This window comes from Bos grunniens, chromosome 11 (assembly GCF_055505025.1).
Source record: "Bos grunniens cultivar Pamir isolate PY7600 chromosome 11, Bosgru_T2T1.0, whole genome shotgun sequence".
Lineage (NCBI taxonomy): Eukaryota > Metazoa > Chordata > Mammalia > Artiodactyla > Bovidae > Bos > Bos grunniens.
In genome coordinates, this window is record NC_141175.1 from 69,290,204 (window position 1) to 69,310,360 (window position 20,157).

General features: G+C 39.9%; 2 protein-coding genes across 20 annotated transcripts in view; one reads left to right on the forward strand and one right to left on the reverse strand.

The window, feature by feature from the left end:
• The window catches only part of EFEMP1 (EGF-like fibulin extracellular matrix protein 1), a 70,814-nt gene extending 63,176 nt beyond the window's left edge, over positions 1-7,638 (forward strand). For all 12 annotated transcript variants that reach the window (XM_086326803.1, XM_086326800.1, XM_086326807.1 and 9 more), the window contains 3 exons: positions 426-549; positions 629-824; positions 7,009-7,638. In XM_086326803.1, coding sequence (XP_086182929.1) covers positions 426-549; positions 629-824; positions 7,009-7,170 — 482 coding nt within the window. In that variant the 3' untranslated portion in view covers positions 7,171-7,638. The remainder of the gene's footprint in view (positions 1-425; positions 550-628; positions 825-7,008) is intronic.
• LOC147363286 (uncharacterized) overlaps positions 1-20,157 on the reverse strand; it is a 201,665-nt gene that overhangs the window by 6,384 nt on the left and 175,124 nt on the right. For 6 of the 8 annotated variants that reach the window (XR_015136875.1, XR_015136873.1, XR_015136886.1 and 3 more), the window contains 2 exons: positions 19,516-19,657; positions 12,526-12,809 (listed from right to left, as the gene is read on the reverse strand). The exons of the other annotated variants lie outside the window; for them this stretch is intronic. Coding sequence is in view for 1 of the 6 variants with exons in the window: in XM_086326816.1 (XP_086182942.1) it covers positions 19,536-19,657 (122 nt within the window). In the remaining 5 variants the exon portion in view is untranslated. Of the gene's footprint in view, positions 1-12,525; positions 12,810-19,515; positions 19,658-20,157 lie in introns of those variants that run through there. 8 annotated transcript variants of the gene reach the window in all.

Below are 20,157 nucleotides of genomic sequence, written 5' to 3' on the forward strand. Positions count from 1 at the left end.
CTCACCCTGGAAGACCCTCCCCACCTCCATGATAAAAATCCTATCTAACCACCACCTAACCATCCTATCTAGGCCAAGTTGAGAGGGCTCCTCCTTCCTTCAGCCTTCTCTAATCCCCCAAGAAGTGATGTCTTTCACTTTTATTTAAGCAAAGTCAATGGCCTAGCATTTGGCTTTGAATTCAACAGATGAATAATAGATGCTTGATAAAATACAATGAAATGACACATATTAATCAGTTGAGAATGGTTTCACTACATCTGTTCTGAATTAAATGCAATGAATTCAGGTCCCACCAAGTTTTAGGTCTAAAATCAAATTAAACAGTCCAGATTCTCATATACCTCCTTCTGGTGGCAAACTGGCATCTGCCACTTAGGCAATTTACTTATATCAGTAAACTCTTTGACTCTGCATCTCTACAGATATAAATGAGTGTGAGACCACAAATGAATGTCGGGAAGATGAAATGTGTTGGAATTATCATGGCGGCTTCCGTTGTTACCCACGAAATCCTTGTCAAGATCCCTATGTTCTAACATCAGAGAAGTAAGAAAAACCAGAACTTTTGAAACTGAGAATCTTCTGATTTTACCAAGCCTAACAGTGAATACTTTTGTCTCTGCAGCCGATGTGTTTGCCCAGTCTCAAATGCAATGTGCCGAGAAATTCCTCAATCCATCGTCTACAAATATATGAGCATTCGATCTGATAGGTCTGTACCATCAGACATCTTCCAAATACAGGCCACAACCATTTATGCCAACACTATCAACACTTTTCGGATTAAATCTGGAAATGAAAACGGAGAGTTCTACCTAAGAGTAAGTATCCTGAGGGCAGCCTTAGCAAACTTGGTTCAAGTTTGTTGTTGTTTGATAGTAATTCACTTGGAAAGAAAGCCAACATTTAAAGAGTTTTTATGTGCAGGCATTGTGTAAGGCCTTCCTGTATGCATTATTTCATAATCCTCTTGGTAATATTGATACTTGGTAAGATTAATATTTATCTCCATATTTTATAGAAAAGTGAGACCCAGGGAGATGAATTAGCTTCTCTAAAGTCACTCAGATAAAAATTACAGACTCTAACAGAGTTATATGTGACCACCAAAATACAAGCCTGCCTGCACACACATATACACACACACACACACACACACACTAGATACTACAAATCAGTGATAGCTATTTAATTGTACATAGAAAAATTAATTCTTACAGAACTTTTCAAAAACTCTGAATTCTTTATTGTTACATTCACAAGATTTGCATCAAAACTAAGACCCATAAGTATCTGAGAAGTGACCCCAACCTCCCACCCTTGTACCATGTATACAACCAATAAGTTGTACCATTCTTGCAAATTTCCAGGAAGACAGTGTGAGGCCACCTTTATGTTTTCCTTTTCTTTCATTGCCTATATGAAGTCTTTCTCTGAATTCTGCCATTTCTCTCTTCACAGTGTCCCGTGTGTTATCTTTGCTTTCTCATGTCCCTGACTCTCTTCCTTTAAACTGGCTCTTAGCACCTCTCTAATCCCTCCAAGGGTTTCTGAGCAGATCTTCCTGACTCCAATGCCTCAGCCTTCCAGTCCCCCTGCAAAATCTTAGCAAGTTCATTTGAGGTTAAAATTCTGACATTTTAAATATGGCTCACCACTCCATGTGAAAACGATGGCACCCCACCAACCAGTTTGCAGGGTTACGGTAACTGTTTCATGTTAAGGATGTTGTTCATCCAGTTACAATTTTCTCAAAACTCCTTTGGGCACTCTTCATTTTTAATCAAATTTTAAGGTCAATATTTCATTTTGAGAATATGAAAAGTAAATTGGGAAATTCATCCTTGTGGTAAAGTTTACAGATTTTTAATGTTTACACATTTATCCTGTTCTTTGATATATTAAGTTCCCTTCCAGCTCTAGAATTATGTGATTCTGTTTCTTTGCCAGTAAATTAAAAATGATTAATTTCTCATGACCAACTTCTGAAGAGAAAAACCCAACCCAAATACAATCTGTTACTATTCTTTTTTCTAATAACTAAAAATAAACTTCTTTAACATTCGATGCTTTAAATTTGAGATATAATAGATATTTATAAGAAATTTACTTTAAAGGAACTTCACACAGTTTAGATAATAACAATTTAATAATTTTAGCCCAAAGAAATCACATTATTTGTAACCCATGGCAACAAAATAGGTTCATTTAAAAATAATTTTCCATTTGGGACTCTTAGGTATAATTTAAGAAAAAAAAAATTTCCTAGGAGTATCAACAAATAGTTATGCAAAGTTCCTGCATATTTTTAATAAACATGGCATTATTAAAGTTTTATGATTCATATCAGTGCACTTATCATAAATACAGTATTTGTCTCAAGTAAAATCCCTTTTAATGAATGATATAAAACATTGTCAATTTTTATAATCCCAGAGTTAAATACTACTATTTGAAAACCAAAAAGAAGCATTTAAAATAAAAAGGTATTTCAAGACTACTTCTTATCACATAATTCAAAAAGTAGTTGTATAAAATCCTACAAAATGTTTTCACTGAAATTCCACTTGTGCTGAGGCCATTTACAATCAACAGGCATTAATTAAACACTTATTATATGCTCAGTTCCATGCTAAGTGTATGTAATACACAGTTCCTTATATCAAAGGGCTTTAAATATTACTTTGTGGCATAGTTAATACCTATGAAAACAGCAGCAATGTTTAATTGTGTTTAATTCCATGGCCCAAGACATCAAAGAATTAGGAGTCAAAGACAATTTCTTGAGAAGCATAAGACTGGACCTTATCCTTGAAAGAATCTGAGGGATATAGGATTTTATTTATATTCCTTTTGGGAGAATACTGAAAAAATCTTCTTCCTTAGAAAAGTGAACACATTAGAAAGAAGTAATACATTAAATTGAAGGTAGAATACCATCCTTCACCCACACCAACCAATATCTTTCCTCCCTTACTGAGACTTATTTTTCTTCATAACCCCTAGCACCACCTTCTGTAATAGTTATTTGTCTATGTCACCTACTACAATGTGAGGGCAATGAGCAGACACATTGTCTATCTGTTCACTTTTCCATGCACAGCACATAGAATGAATGGTACCTGGCCTTTTGCAGGTGCTCAAAAATATTTTTAAATGAACGAATTAATTCAATCAACACCTTCAAGGTATCACTGTTACCTATAACAGGCAAGTACCATGCTAGATTCTAGAGATTCAGCAGTGAATAAAACCAAACCAGTTTCAGCCCCAGTGAGTCTTATGGTCAAGACATTGAACAAGTGTTCACAAGTGTGCTGAATGTTTCAAATGAACATGGCAAATTCCTCATGCGTACACTGTATGTCAACCCTAACCAAGGTAGTGGTGGTCTGGGAGCTTTCTGGAAGTAGATTTAAACTGAAGACTAGCAGTTAGAGACTAGCAAATGGAAGCAATAAAAAGCAGACAAGGTGATCTACAACTCCAGGTGCTATAGGCAGAGTCATTTGAGAGAAACCTGGAGAGATGAGCAGAGCCTATATCACATAATGCATGACAGACCATACTAAGGGTTTCAAGAAGAGGAATTGCTATCAGGTTTTCACACCCCACTCCAGTACTCTTGCCTCAAAAATCCCATGGACGGAGGGCCTGGTGGGATGTAGTCCATGGGGTCGCTAAGAGTCGGACATGACTGAGCGACTTCACTTTCACTTTTCATTAAAAAAAAAAAAAAACCCTGGCTACACTGTAGAGCCTGGATTGAAGTGGAGCAAAAATGGAAATGGAAAGATCAGTAATTCAAAAGATGGGGGACTAGGGTAGTAGCAGTGTGTCCAAAAGAAGTGGACAGATTTATGATGACATACGAAGAACTACATGACTTGGTAAGCTGTTTTTTATGGGGAGGTGAAGGAGAATGAAACATCATTCTCCTCCAAGTTTCTGTCTTGAGCAACAATAGATGGTGGGACCATTTACTGAGATAAGGAAGAAGGAGTTAGTGTGGAGAGGAAGCCAAGGAGTTCAGTTTGGACATATGGAGTACTGGTTGCCTTGAGACTTCCAAGTAAATCTGAGTAGGGTATTGGATATGTGGGCTTGGAACTCATAGTATAGACTTTTAAGCCACTGGCAGATATGTCATACTTGAAGCTATGGCTATAGTTGAGCTCACTCAGGGAGAGTGTGTAGGGAGTAGGTGAGATCACTCAGAATTGGGCACTATTATAGTCATCCAGGACCTTGGCCTACAAATCTCTGGCCATGTCATCCCCATGAACTTCAGCTTCATGTTACTCTGCCACCACCCCATAGCCACATGATGGACACTTTTATCATGCAGAACAGTTCCACACTAGAATCTTAGTCTCCAGTGATCCCCTCAGGGACCGATTCTCCTTCTCTTTCATGCCCTCACTTTACTCTCAAAGTGATGTTAGTCCTCTGACCCCCATCCCCCATTTTCTTACAGCCTATCAACTTCTTATTGGACCCTTGAACTACTGTCATCAGCACCTCCACTCCCTGTCCAGCAACCCTAGATCAATCACATAATCCATATCTATTTTCATACCCACCTTGTCAGCACAGACTGGTAATATTTTAAATCCTCAGGGGTGTCAGTATGCTCAACAATCCTATTACTTTCTTTTGTTCCTTCTTTTCAGTCACTGATTGCAAATGTCCCCATACTCTTTAAGTACTTCAGTTCAGTTGCTCAGTCATGTCCGACTCTTTGCAACCCCATGGACTGCAACACACCAGGTTTCCTGGTCCATTACCAACTCCTGGAGCTTGCTCAAATTTCAAATTCATGTCCATGGAGTCACCCTTCATTTTCAGTAGGTGAACTCACCTCCTACTCTTCTGAAACCACTGAAACCAACAGTCATGAATTATTTGAACTTATCATCCTATCCCTTGCAAATTTAACTCCATGTGTCCCCCTTCTATCTTTCTTGCTTGAATTTTCCAAAGACAGACTTTCATTTCTATCCATCAAGGCCAACTCACTCCTATATTCTTCATTCCATTTCCTTCAGGAACTTACCCTAATAAATTCTAATTACCTCCTACATATGCAACTTGTTTTCCCTCTAGATGCTGCCTGCTCTCTCTGTTCTCCCTTCCTAGCCAAGGTTCTTAAAGCATAGTCTGTAATCACAGTCTCTACTTTCTCACTTCCTAGTTACTTTTCTGCCTTCTATTCCCACTACCTTACTGAAATTGCTCTGGAAAAAAAGCCACCAACAGCATTCATACTGCTATATCCCAGAGGCATTTTTTTAGTTCTAGTCACCTTCATCCTCCCCTGCTCTATTGGGCACTTCTTGCTGTTCATCTGTTTCCTACTTAATTATCTATTTCTTCTCAGCTTCCTTCGATGGCTTCTCTTCTGCCCATCCTTAAATGTTGGCCTCTCCCAGACCCAGTATTATCATGTGTACATTTTCTCCCTTGGTTTAATGCCCATCTGTTGAAGTGACTGGGCTCCCCAGGTGGTGCTAGTATTAAAGAACCCGCCTGCAAGAGACATAAGAGACTCGGGTTCCATCCCTGGGTCGGGAAGATCCCCTGGAGGAGGGCATGGCAACCCACTCCAGTTTTCTTGCCTGGAGAATCTCATGAACAGACGAGTCTGGCAGGCTACAGTCCATAGGGTCACAAAGAGTCAGACACGACTGAAGTAACTTAGCACGCACACAGTTGAAGTGACACCGAAAGTCCTAATCCATTGTTTCTATCCCTGCCCTCCTCTTGGCACCCAGATCCATACACCTACCTGCCTGCCTGTCCAAACTGATCTCTCTGGAGTCTCCAGTGCCCATCATATTGTCCATCAAAATGAAACTGCATCCACTTCTCCAGAACATCCTTCTTTACAAAACTCCCAATTATTCTGGGTGACTGTCCTCAGGCAATCAAAGGCCTTCCCTTAATGCTTCAGAGTCCCTCTCTTTTTTCCTGTGTGTATACACCTCTGTATGGACTTCCCTGGTGGCTCAAATGGTAAAGAATCTGCCTGCAATGCAAGAGACCCGAGTTTAGTCCCTGCGTCTGGAAGATCCCCTAGAGAAGGAAATAGCAACCCACTCCAGTATTCTTGCCTGAAAAATTCCATGGACAGGGGAGCCTATCAGGCTGCAACCCATGGGGTCACAAGAAGTTAGACACGACTGAGCAACTAACACACACATACATGTGCCTCTATGTATCTTCATGTAACCCTGCATATCCCTGCATATCTTAGCATTTGCCACATTCTATTGAAACTGTTTACATATCTCTTCACCTATTAGAATATAAACAGATCCACAATGGTGAGAAGTGAAAGGTGACAACTTTTTTTATCAGTCCAAAAAATATCAGATTCTCACATAAACTGCAGTCTCTATAATGAGTCATTCTCACTTGAACTGCAGTCTCTTACTGATATAACTACTCAATAAAAGTGAAGAGAAAAATTAACACAGAGAGATGAAAGAAAACAAAGAACTATCAAAAAAAGTATGTCCCTATATCTGAGACTAATGACTGTGTGGACAAGAGACAAGATTCAAGAAGGATTATAACCAAGAATGGACTGTGCTATGCTATGCTAAGTCACTTCAGTCGTGTCCGACTCTGTGTGACCCCATAGACGGCAGCCACCAGGGTCCCCCGTCCCTGGGATTCTCCAGGCAAGAACACTGGAGTGGGTTGCCATTTCCTTCTCCAATGCATGAAGGTGAAAAGTGAAAGTGAAGTCACTCAGTCGTGTCCAACTCTTAGCGACCCCATGGACTGCAGCCTACCAGGCTCCTCCGTCCATGGGATTTTCCAGGCAAGAGTACTGGAGTGGGGTGCCATTGCCTTCTCCAAGAATGGACTAAGTAGTGACTTTAATCCTACCTCAGAATTCTTCCCCTAATTCTTATAAGGAAGTGTATTCACAAATAATAGAAACTCCAATAGAGGAAAAATTATTCTCTCACTCCCTCATTTTTTCTTTCATTCTAGCAAACAAGTCCTGTAAGTGCAATGCTTGTGCTGGTGAAGTCGCTATCAGGACCAAGAGAATATATAGTGGACCTGGAGATGGTGACAGTCAACAGTATAGGAACCTTCCGCACTAGTTCAGTGTTAAGATTGACAATAATAGTGGGGCCATTTTCATTTTAGTGTTTTTAAAGAGTCCACTGTAGGCATTTAAATCAGCCAAAGAATTTTGTTATCTTAAAGCACTATTTTATTTATAGACATATCTAGTTCATCTACATCTATATACTGTACACTCATGAATAATTCAAACAATTACACCATGGTATAAAGTGGGCATTTAATCTGTAAAGACTCAAAGGTTGTCTTTCTTACTGTATGTAAATTAGACATTAATCCACTAAACTGGTCTTCTTCAAGAGAGCTAAGCATACTCTTTCTGGTGAAACTTGGATTCTTTTCTGGAAACATGGGACCACGCAATGATTGTCTTCTGTGGTGCTTAAGGAAACTTACCACAGCTCCACTGACAGTCTCATAAGGAGACAGCCACCATAACATTGAACAGCATGCAAGTTCAAGAATGAGATTTTAACTGCTTTGTAAGAAAATGGAAAAAGTCAATAAAGATATATTTCTTTAGAAAATGAAGATATTTGTGTTGGTTTTTACTTTTATGATCAGTCTAAATGTAGTTGTTTATTACATAGTAACAAATCACTATCACATAGTATAGTAGTTTCTATATTTTACATTTTTTCAGAAATTTTTGTTATGAATATAAACAAAAACAGTAAGCAAAATTCCCCAAATGATTATGATATCCCCTAGAAAATTATTATATTGCAAAATCTATGGGGAGGAGATGAGAAAACAAATTCATTTCTAAACCACTTTGGAGTTGACCAGAAGAAGCAAACTTGGTGTACTAGTCAGTTTGAGTTGCTATAACAAAATGCTGTAGACTAACCAAGTGGCTTATAAACGACATACATTTATTTCTCACAGTCTGAAGGCTGGAAGTCCAAGATCAGGGTGCCAGCGTGGTAAGGTTCTGGTGACATGCATAAGTCCTGACCTTCTACCCCCACCCCTAAAATATATATAATTATAGAAGTGCATATAATCTGTGTATTAAAATGTGTCTGTGTGCTCAGTTGCTCAGTTGTATCTATCCCTTTGTGACCCCATGGAATGTAGGCAACCAGGCATCTCTGTCCATGGAATTTTTCAGGTAAGAATACTGGAGTGGGTTGCCATTTCCCACCCCAGGGGATCTTCCCAGCCCAAGGATCGAACTCACATCTCTTGCACCTCTCGCACTGCACCACCTGGGAAGCCCCTGCCTAGGTTATATATACTTCTGGCTTCCCTGGTAGCTCAGCTGATAAATAATCCACCTGCAAGGCAGGAGACCCCGGTTCAATTTCTGGGTCAGGAAGATTCTCTGGAGAATGGATAGGCTACCCACCCCGGTATTCCCTGGGGGCTCAGTCAGTAAAAGACTCCCCCTGCAATGTGGGAGGCCTGGGTTCAATCCCTGGGTTGGGAAGACCCCCCTGGAGGAGGGCATGGCAACCCATTCTAGTATTCTTACCTGGATAATCCCCATGGACAGAGGAGCCTGGCAGGCTGCAGTCCACGGGGTTGCAAAGAGTCGGACAAAACTGAGTGACTAAGCATACACAGTAATATATTCTACAAATATTTTTTATAGAATATATTATTTATATATTTATATATTATATATTATAATAATTATATAAGTTAAATATAATCTATGAGAAAAAAAAGACTGAAGCGACTTAGCAGCAGCAGCAGCAGCATGATAAAATAATAATATATTTTATGTATATATATATTTTGGGGACCTACAGAAGCCATTAACTGCAAACAAGATGGTTTCCCTTTCATCGCAACACCTAGTCCTATTCACAAATCATAAACACATGAAAAGGGTTGATAAAATGTCACTCATGCAGTCCCTGTTCTTTTTAATTGTAAAATATGGATAAAACCATTTTACAGTGTGCAATTCAGTGGCGTTTAGTATATTACAATATTATGCAAATATCACTACTACCTAGTTTTGTAACATGTCCATCACTCAAAAATTAAGTCCATACCCATTAGCAGTCAGTCCTCATTCCCCCTTCCCACAAGCTTTGGTGGGAGTTACCACTTGTCTAGTTTCTATCTCTCTGAATTTGCCTATTCTAGATGTTTCATCCAACTAGAATCATACAATAGATGTCCTTTTGTGTCTGGCTTCTTTCACTTGGCATAATGTCTTCAAGGTTCAGCCATCTTGTAACATATGTAAGTATTTCACTCCTTTTTATGACTGAGTGATATTCCATTGTATAAATATACCACATTTGTTTACCCATTCATCAGGTGATACATAGTTGACAGGTTGTTTCCACCTGCAATTTCTTTGTATCCGGAGTATCCAAAAGGAAACTGATTACAGTCTAAATCACCTGTTTTTAGTTTCATTTTTAACTAAAAGGAAGAGCAAGTGAAAAATAAATTTTATTCACAGAAGCAAAATCCTGAAAGAAGCTAACACATGAGTCACTTTACAGGTACAATTGTCCTCAGTAAACATAAGAATCTCATGCTCTTTTCAAACATAATTTGAAATTCAAAATAAAGTAAATATCATCACTGAAAACAAACCAAAGCAGTAAAGCAAAGCTTTGTTTTCAAACTACACGTGACTCCTACCTTCCCTCCTCCATGAGAATCACTGGTTTAAACCAGCTCCCATGGATAAGAATTATGAAAATAATTCATCATCAGAGTCATTATTATTCAGCAGCAAACATTAATTGAGCAGCTTCTATGGTAGTCTCTTCCAACATCTAACAGTGTGATGGAGCATAGAAAAACCAGGGTTTGAGTCTCAATTCTAACATTAACGAATTATGAGACTTAGCTTCTTGGCACTGTGGTTTCTTTATACATAAAACTAGGATATTGAAACAAGGTATTTTTTTCATCTTTAAAAACTATAACTATTCCTTATACCTGAGCTACATTGAGAAAAAAGGTGGCTCTTTTTGCCAAACTTTTTACAACCTTTGGGTCTTCTTTGTATGCAGTGGCTGTTGGGAAGCACTGCTGCTGCTGCTGCTGCAGCTAAGTCGCTTCAGTCGTGTCCGACTCTGTGCGACCCCATAGACGGCAGCCCACCAGGCCGCACCATCCCTAGGATTCTCCAGACAAGAACACTGGAGTGGGTTGCCGTTTCCTTCTCCAATGCATGAAAGTGAAAAGTGAAAGTGAAGTTGCTCAGTCGTGTCCGACTCTTAGCGACCCCATGGACTGCAGCCCACAAGGCTCCTCCATCCATGGGCGTTTCCAGGCAAGAGTACTGGAGTGGGGTGCCATTGCCTTCTCCCTTGGGAAGCACTGGACATTGGTAAAAAAGAAAACTAATAGCTCCTACCCCAAAACATGTCTTCAAAATGAGAGTTCATTGCTAGGGACAAGGATATGAGAAATAATCCAGTTTAGCTATACATTTTTAAATTACAATTCAAAATAACTTTTTTTAGTTTTCACTGTTCAATTATGCATGTTTTGCTCCTTTCTACTGATTCTAACTGAAATATTATTTCTCATGTTAAACTGAAAATGATTTTACTTTGTTTTGCCAGCAAAAAATTCAAGTCATAGGTTCTCACACTTCCGAACATGCTTCCAGAAAAACCACATGTTCTTACTCAGTAAGCCTCAATAATGAAGACTGAACCAGTAATTTCCATCACCAGTCCAATGCCCATACCTGGGTTCTGAAACTTGCATGCTTTCTGACTGGACAGAGGTATTTTCTGATAGCAGTTAGAAAAGACCTCTTGGTTGCTAAGACTTCTCAAAAGGGGAATAACTTCCCTTCAAGCTGCCAAATTTCCCTCTTAAATAGGTTTTTGACAATATGCAGACTTCATCTCTTCTAAACATAAAATCTCCTATTACCTACACTTCTTTTTAATAATAATAGGATTCTAAACTTAGATGGCACCTGGTGAAACCAAGTTATTAACACTTGCTCAACCTACTCAGTGCTTTATGGTGACCTAAATGTGATTCACTTTGCTGCACAATAGAAACTAATACAACATTGTAAAGCAACTATACTCCAATAATAAATAAACAAAACTTTTTTAAAAAGACTTTCAAGGTCACAGTTTATTGAGCAATAGCACTGTGCCTTAAATGAATGTCTTATGACTTAGATTAGGGCTCTTTTTGTTGGCTATACTCCAAATTTCAACACCAACAAGCAATCACTTTCCTTCCAAGCTGCTTCCTGCAGTATCCACCCCAAACTGTGGATCAGCTTTGCTGATTACCATGAGCAGTTGTCACCACTGCTGTTAACTGCAAAAAGATTGAAATAGCACAGGTACTAACCTGATTCTGATTTAGTCTGTTAAACTTTGCTCATTTGTTCTCTAAAAAAAAACTCCAGCAAGACGAAAATAACTGCTACACAAAATACTTCTGAACTCTAGAAATTGAAACTCAAGGACCAATCATGTAGACTTTACTATACTTGAGAGCTTAGAAATTTTTAAAAGGAGAAAAGAAAGCCTATTCCTAAAGGTACAAACAGAAGTGTCTGCACAGGGGAGCTTTGAGAGAGACAGTAAGGGTGGAAAGGGGTTAGCATTCTCCTCATTCAGAAACTAGACCAAAAGACAATGAGTCCTTCCTCCCATAAGATCAGTGGAAGGTAAGGGGTTAATGAAAGATTACTGCCAGTCCTGATATCAGTTAACATTCATTAGGTGTTTATTGAAGGAGCAAACAACGAACATCATCACCTCATCACCTAAAGCATTCTTGCTTTAGAGGCTTGAAATAACATAAGAGATACCATATTTTATTAACAACTCAGCCAACTGTGGGGCTTTTGGCTCTTTCACAATGTTTAAGTTAAAATGATCTCCCTGGGGCTTCCTTAGTGGTCCAGTGGTTAAGAATCCATATTCCAATGCAAGGGACATGAATTTGATCCCTTGCTCAAGAACTAAGATCCCACATGCTGTGGGGCTACTAAGCCTGTGCGCCACAACTGTTAAAGCCCACGCACCCTAGAGCCCGTGCTCCATAAGAGAAGCCATCACTATAAGAAGCCTCTGCACTGCAACTAGGGAATAAACCCCCACTCACTGCAACTAGAGAAAGCCCAAGTGCACCAACAAAGAGCCCGTATGCTGCACTGAGGACCCAGTGCAGCCAAAATAAGTACTATGATGACATCATTTACTTACTTAATTCATCTCATCCTCAATTTGAAAAATGACCCCCCCAAAAAAAGTTAGGACTTTTTACTGTGATTTAAAATATATAAATATTAGAGGGTGGAAATAAGCTAGAAATCAATCCCCATTTTTATCTAAAGAATATAGTTATCTCTACCACTCTGCCTCTACAAGGAAGTTGTTTTAGTAAATGCAAAGGATGGAAATAGAAAGATTGTTCAATACCCTAAGACCATCTGAACACAACCCAATGAGATTATTATTTGAGGGGAAGCTTCACAATTACAAGTTTATTGTTGAACCTTGTTTCCATGATTGCAAGCAGTTGCTTATGTTTTGAATGGCCATGTATGCTTCTAACTTTCTAGTTCTTCCTTTAAAATATAGAACAGCTGCTGGCCTACTCATATGTTACACATAAGAAGCCCACAAGGGACAAGGCCTTCCATTAATATGTTGAATTATTTTTAACACATTTGTATTTCTATCCTGACTCATCATCTCAGAGAGAGGGCAAGTTTCCATCTTCCCAGCTGGGGGGAACACCTGCAAAACACAAATGCAAACTGTGACACATCTGGTACCAAAAAACCAATCTTGTTTCATCTGGCCAGCAGACTAAAATATCAGGATTGTTGAACAGAAACAAGGCAAAAAGTTAACTGCCATTTATATGTAGTCAACACAGATGTCTATTTAAGCTGTTTATATTATAAGCGCATGTGTATGTTAACAGAGCACAGACCCGTTTAATAAGCCAGAGTTGGATTATAAACGCAAGAGAATTTTAAGGCCCTGAACGCAATAATTTGGTTCTTTTTTATCTTCCCATAGAAACTAAATTAATTTCATCAGAATCTCAGCATTCTTTTTAAACAGATGCATTTAACACAAATAAATAATTTGTTGAATACCAAACTATTTCCTTTAGAAACTGTATTCCATGTTTTTTAATGTTTATATTGTGTTTCTTAAAGTGACTTAAACCAGGTGTCTTGGTTTCTGTTGCCCCAGAAGAAGACCCTGTCACAGAACTGAGTGTGGGAAGTTTGACAGGTTAACTTAGGAAGCACAGGTGAGAAACTAGGGAAAGTGAGTCAGGGAAGGGAGAGATGCTAATAACTGAGTAAATGAGTGGGTCTCTTCTGTGAGCAAATTAGTACTTCGTTCCTCTGGGGATCCTCTGAGATATAGTGTAGAACTCTCCTCAAAAGCCTCCCACCAGAAGCTGCCTAGACAGACTCCCATCCCTGTGGGAGGGTTACCCCTGGGGCACTAATACCACACACACCCAGTTACAACTACCTGTAGTGGGGTGAGCTTTCTGGCACTGGAGAAAGCCCTCAGGCAGAGAAGAGAGACTAAGGCTTGATACGGGATGTTGTCAGGGAGCTAGAAATTTTTACTGCAAACCTCAGTAAGCTCTTGCTGCTGATGGACTGTCTGCCAGGCAGCAATACCCACACTGCTTGGATTCTGACCACAGAAGCACATGGCCTGATGGTTTCATACTACATAAGCCTTTCCTGAACCTTTTTCTGTTGGTTCTTCATCTTTCCCCCCGCCCCTTCCTTTCTCTGGCAAAAACCCAAGTTTTCTTCTCCTCTGTGTATCACTCATTTAGCAAATCAGGCCCCAAACATGTTCATTCAATGCAAAGACACGCAAGATATTATATACAGTGGTATTATACACTTAACACCATGAGCCTGATTCCAGAGCACAAGTCCAACTATAGAGTTTTATATAAAATTAGTTGCCATTCAAAGATGAATTTTCATGGAAGCTAGTAAAGCTAAAGCTTCAAGGCCTTTCCCTTGCATCATCCTTTCCAAGGCTCTGAAGCTACAATATGTCCATGTTATCATATTATTTTTGTAAAATTTGAAAAAGCAATACCTTTTAGCCAAATGGGTTAGGACTGATCATTCTTCTTAGGTACCCCCTTTCATACTTCTTGTGTTAGGTAGCACTGGGATGGTCATAAGGATTTAGGGGAATCCAGCCCAGGAAATTGAGTTACAAAGTACATTTAACTCCGCCTTAGAGAAATATACCTATATAGTTCACAATCACTTCTATGTATGTTTAATTCCAGGTCCTGTCTGGTATAGGAATATCTTCTAAAAATATTCCTACCACCCACCCTCCATGTTGATTTTACCTAACAGCATGCACAGAGATTCAAGGCTAGGGGTCTTATCACAGTGTAATGTGTCCTACGAGAGTCAAACATGACTGAGCAACTAACAATTTCACACACTATCCAGCACAGAGTAGGTAGTAGAAGAAAAACAAGTTTTGAAAGAGCCAGAAGCTAATCTATGAAAAATTCTCCCAATCATCAGAGGTGTAAAATGAAAACCAAAAAATTTGGTTTTTATTCGATACCTTTTCAGGAATATATTTAATTATGTAACATGTTGTTGCTCAGTTTCCCAGTCATGTCCAACTCTTCACAACCCCATGAACTGCAGCATGCCAGGCCTCTCTGTCCCTCACCATCTCCCAAAGTTTGCCCAAGTTCATGTCCATTGCATTGGTGATGCCATCCAGCCATCTCATCCTCTGACATCCTCTTCTCCTTCAGACCTCAATCTTTCCCAGCCTCAGGGACTTTTCCAGTGAGTCAGCTGTTCGTATCAGATGACCAAAATGCTGGAGTTTCAGTTTTAGCATCAGTCCTTCCAACCAGTATTCAGGGTTGATTTCCCTTAAGATTGACTGTTTTGATCTTCTTGCTGTCTAAGGAACATTCAGGAGTCTTCTCCAGCACAACAGTTTGAAGGATTCAATTCTTTGGTGCTTCGCCTTCTTTACTGTCCAGCTGTCACAACCATACGTGATCACTGGGAAGGCCATAGCCTTGACTATATGGACCTTTCTTGTTAGAGTACTGTCTCTGCTTTTCAACACATTGTCTAGGTTTGTCATAGCTTTCCTGCCAAGAAACAAACATCTTCTGATTTCATGGTTGCATTCACCATCCACAATGATTTTAGAGCCTAAGAAGAGGAAATCTATAACTACTTGCACCTTTCCCCCTACTATTTACCATGAAGTAATGGGGCTGGATGCCATGATCTTAGTTTTTTTAACATTTAGTCTTAAGCTGGCTCTTTCACTCTCCTCCTTCACCCTTATCAAGAGGCTCTTTAGTTCCTCTTCACTTTCTGCCATTAGAGTGGTATCATCTGCATATCTGAGGTTGTTGATGTTTCTCCCCACTATCTTGATTCCAGCTTGTAACTCATCCAGCCCAACATTTCTTGTGATGTGCTCAGCAGATAGATTAAACAAACAGGGTGACAGCAGACAACACGGTCATACTCCTTTCTCAATCTTGACCCAATCAGTTGTTTAATATAGGGTTTTAATTATTGCTTCTTGACCCGCATACAGGTTTCTCAGGAGACAGGTAAGATAGTCTGGTATCCTTAACTCTTTAAGAGCTTTCCGTTTATTATGATCCAAACAGTCAAAGGGTTTGATGTAGTCAATGAAACAGAGGTAGATGTTTTCTGGAATTCCCTAGCTCTCTCTATGATCCAGCAAATGTTGGTGATTTGATCTCTGGTTCCTCTTCCTTTTCTAAATCAAGCTTGGACATCTGGAAATTCTTAGTTCACATAATGCTGAAGTCTTAGCATGCAAGATTATAAGTACGGGAGATGAATGCAATTGCCAATGATTAGCATATTCTTTAGTACTACCCTTCTTGGGAATTGGGATGAGGATTGAACTTTTCCAATCCCGTTGCCAGGTCTTCAAGATTTGCTGACTTGTTGAATGCAACACTTTGATGGCATCATCCTTTAGGGTTTTGAATACATTGTTCTTCAATGAACAGTGTATGTAGCATATGCATTTATAAATGCACCATATCATGAAAATATTTTTCATATATTTCATTAAGAACTCACTAGAAATTATTCTGACAATGAGAATTGAATTATAATCCCCCCAAATCTATCACTTCAGTTCAGTTCAGTTCAGTCGCTCAGTCATGTCTGACTCTTTGCGACCCCACGAATCGCAGCATGCCAGGCCTCCCTGTCCATCACCAACTCCTGGATTTCATTCAAACTCACGTCCATCGAGTCAGTGATGCCATCCAGCCATCTCATCCTCTGTCGTCCCCTTCTCCTCCTGCCCCCAATCCCTCCCAGCATCAGGGTCTTTTCCAATGAGTCAACTCTTCGCATAAGGTGGCCAAAGTATTGGAGTTTCAGCTTTAGCATCATTCCTTCCAAAGAAATCCCAGGGCTGATCTCCTTCAGAATGGACTGGTTGTATCTCCTTGCAGTCCAAGGGACTCTCAAGAGTCTTCTCCAACACCACAGTTCAAAAGCCAATTCTTCGGCGCTCAGCCTTCTTCACAGTCCAACTCTCACATCCATACATGACCACAGGAAAAACCATAGCCTTGACTAGAGGGACCTTTGTTGGCAAAGTAATGTCTCTGCTTTTGAATATGCTATCTAGGTTGGTCATAACTTTCCTTCCAAGGAGTAAGCGTCTTTTAATTTCATGGCTGCAGTCACCATCTGCAGTGATTTTGGAGCCCAGAAAAATAAAATCTGACACTGTTTCCACTGTTTCTCCATCTATTTCCCATGAAGTGATGGGACCAGATGCCATGATCTTCGTTTTCTGAATGTTGAGCTTTAAGCCAACTTTTTCACTCTCCTCTTTCACTTTCATCAAGAGGCTTTTGAGTTCCTCTTCACTTTCTGCCATAAGGGTGGTGTCATATGCACATCTGAGGTTATTGATATTTCTCCCAGCAATCTTGATTCCAGCTTGTGTTTCTTCCAGCCCAGCATTTCTCATGATGTACTCTGCATCTAAGTTAAATAAGCAGGGTGACAATATACAGCCTTGACGTACTCCTTTTCCTATTTGGAACCAGTCTGTTGTTCCATGTCCAGTTCTAAAGGTTTATATAGGTTTCTCAAGAGGCAGGTCAGGTGGTCTGATATTCCCATCTCTTTCAGAATTTTCCACAGTTTATTGTGATCCACACAGTCAAAGGCTTTGGCATAGTCAATAAAGCAGAAATAGATGTTTTTCTGGAGCTCTCTTGCTTTTTCCATGATCCAGCGGATGTTGGCAATTTGATCTCTGGTTTCTCTGCCTTTTCTAAAACCAGCTAGAACATCTGGATGTTCATGGTTCACGTATTGCTGAAGCCTGGCTTGGAGAATTTTGAGCATTACTTAACTAGCGTGTGAGATGAGTGCAATTTTGTGCGGTAGTTTGAGCACTCTTTGGCATTGCCTTTCTTAGGGATTGGAATGAAAATGGACCTTTTCGAGTCCTGTGGTCACTGCTGAGTTTTCCAAATTTGCTGGCATATTGAGTGCAGCACTTTCACAGCATCATCTTTCAGGATTTGAAATAGCTCAACTGGAATTCCATCTCCTCCACTAGCTTTGTTCATAGTGATTCTTTCTAAGGCCCACTTGACCTCACATTCCAGGATGTCTGGCTCTAGGTGAGTGATCACACCATTGTGATTATCTGGGTCATGAAGATCTTTTTTGTATAGTTCTTCTGTGTATTCCTGCTATGCCACCTCTTCTTAATATCTTCTGCTTCTGTTAGGTCCATACCATTTCTGTCCTTTACTGATCCCGTCTTCACATGAAATATTCCCTTGGTATCTCTAATTTTCTTGAAGAGATCTCTAGTCTTTCCCATTCTGTTGTTTTCCTCTATTTCTTTGCATTGATCACTGAGGAAGGCTTTGTTATCTCTCCTTGCTATTCTTTGGAACTCTGCATTCAGATACATATATCTTTCCTTTTCTCCTTTGCTTTTCGCTTCTCTTCTTGTCACAGCTATTTGTAAGGCCTCTCCAGACAGCCATTTTGCTTTTTTGCATTTCTTTTCTATGGGGATGGTCGTAATCTCCGTCTCCTATACAATGTCACCAACCTCCAACCATAGTTCATCAGGCACACTATCAGATCTAGTCCCTTAAATCTATTTCTCACTTCCACTGTATAGTCATAAGGGATTTGATTTAGGTCATACCTGAATGGTCTAGTGGTTTTCCCTACTTTCTTCAATTTAAGTCTGAATTTGGCAATAAGGAGTTCATGATCTGAGCCACAGTCAGCTTCTGGTCTTGGGTTTGTTGACTGTATAGAGCTTCTCTGTCTTTGGCTGCAAAGAATATAATCAATCTGATTTTGGTGTTGACCATCTGGTGATGTCCATATGTAGAGTCTTCTCTTGCATTGTTGGAAGAGGGTGTTTGCTATGACCAGTGCATTTTCTTGGCAAAACTCTATTAGTCTTTGCCCTGCTTCATTCCATACTCCAAGGCCAAATTTGCCTGTTACTCCAGGTGTTTCTTGACTTCCTACTTTTGCATTCCAGTCCTCTATAATGAAAAGGACATCTTTTTTGGGTGTTAGTTCTAAAAGGTCTTGTAGGTCTTCATAGAACCGTTCAACTTCAGCTTCTTCAGCATTACTGGTCAGGGCATAGACTTGGATTACTGTGATATTGAATGGTTTGCCTTGGAAACATACAGAGATCATTCTGTCGTTTTTGAGATTGCATCCAAGTACTGCATTTCAGACTCTTTTGTTGACCATAATGGCTACTCCATTTCTTCTGAGGGATTCCTGCCCGCAGTAGTAGATATAATGGTCATCTGAGTTAAATTCACCCATTCCAGTCCATTTTAGTTCGCTGATTCTTAGAATGTCGATGTTCAGTCTTGCCATCTCCTGTTTGACCACTTCCAATTTGCCTTGATTCATGGACCTGACATTCCAGGTTCCTATGCAATATTGCTCTTTACAGCATCGGACCTTGCTTCTGTCACCAGTCACATCCACAACTGGGTATTGCTTTTGCTTTGGCTCCATCCCTTCATTCTTTATGGAGTTATTTCTATACTGATCTCCAGTAGCATATTGGGCACTTACCGACCTGGAGAGTTCCTCTTTCAGTATCCTATCATTTTGGCTTTTCATACTGTTCATGGGGTTCTCAAGGCAAGAATACTGAAGTGGTTTTCCATTCCCTTCTCCAGTGGACCACATTCTGTCAGACATACTACCACGACCCGTCCATCTTGGGTGGCCCCACACAGCATGGCTTAGTTTCACTGAGTTAGACAAGGCTGTGGTCCTAGTGTGATTAGATTGACTAGTTTTCTGTGAGTATGGTTTCAGTGTGTCTGCCCTCTGATGCCCTCTTGCAACACCTACCGTCTTACTTGGGTTTCTCTTACCTTGGACGTGGGGTATCTCTTCACAGCTGCTCCAGTAAAACGCAGCTGCTGCTCCTTACCATGGACGATGGGTAAATTGGCTTCCCAGATGGCTCAGTGGTAAAGAATCCCAAATCTATAGTCCCCCCAAAACTGTAATTCACTGAAATGAAGAAATAAATTTCAAGTAGAAATAACGAATAGATGTTTACATTGATCAAATTAATAAAAAGGAATGAGTCATGTGGACATGTTGGGATGGAATTTAAGAGTCCTGCTACTTTGAAATGGAACACTAACATCAGTAAAGAAAACTTAAAACTAATAATTTTACCACCACAAAAAGGTCATTGACAACTCATTAGTAAGTGAATGTGGCCATTTCAAAGGGTGTTTAGCATTAGTTCTTGAACAAGAAAACTAGGAGTGATTTACAGTTGAATATATCTTATATGATAGAAGCTTGCTGCTGCTGCTACTAAGTCGCTTCAGTCGTGGCCAACTCTGTGCAACCCCATAGATGGCAGCCCACCGGGCTCCCCCATCCCTGGGATTCTCCAGGCAAGAACACTGGAGTGGCTTGCCATTTTGTTCTCCAATGCATGAAAGTGAAAAGTGAAAGTGAAGTCGCTCAGTCGTGTCCGACTTTTCACGACCCCATGA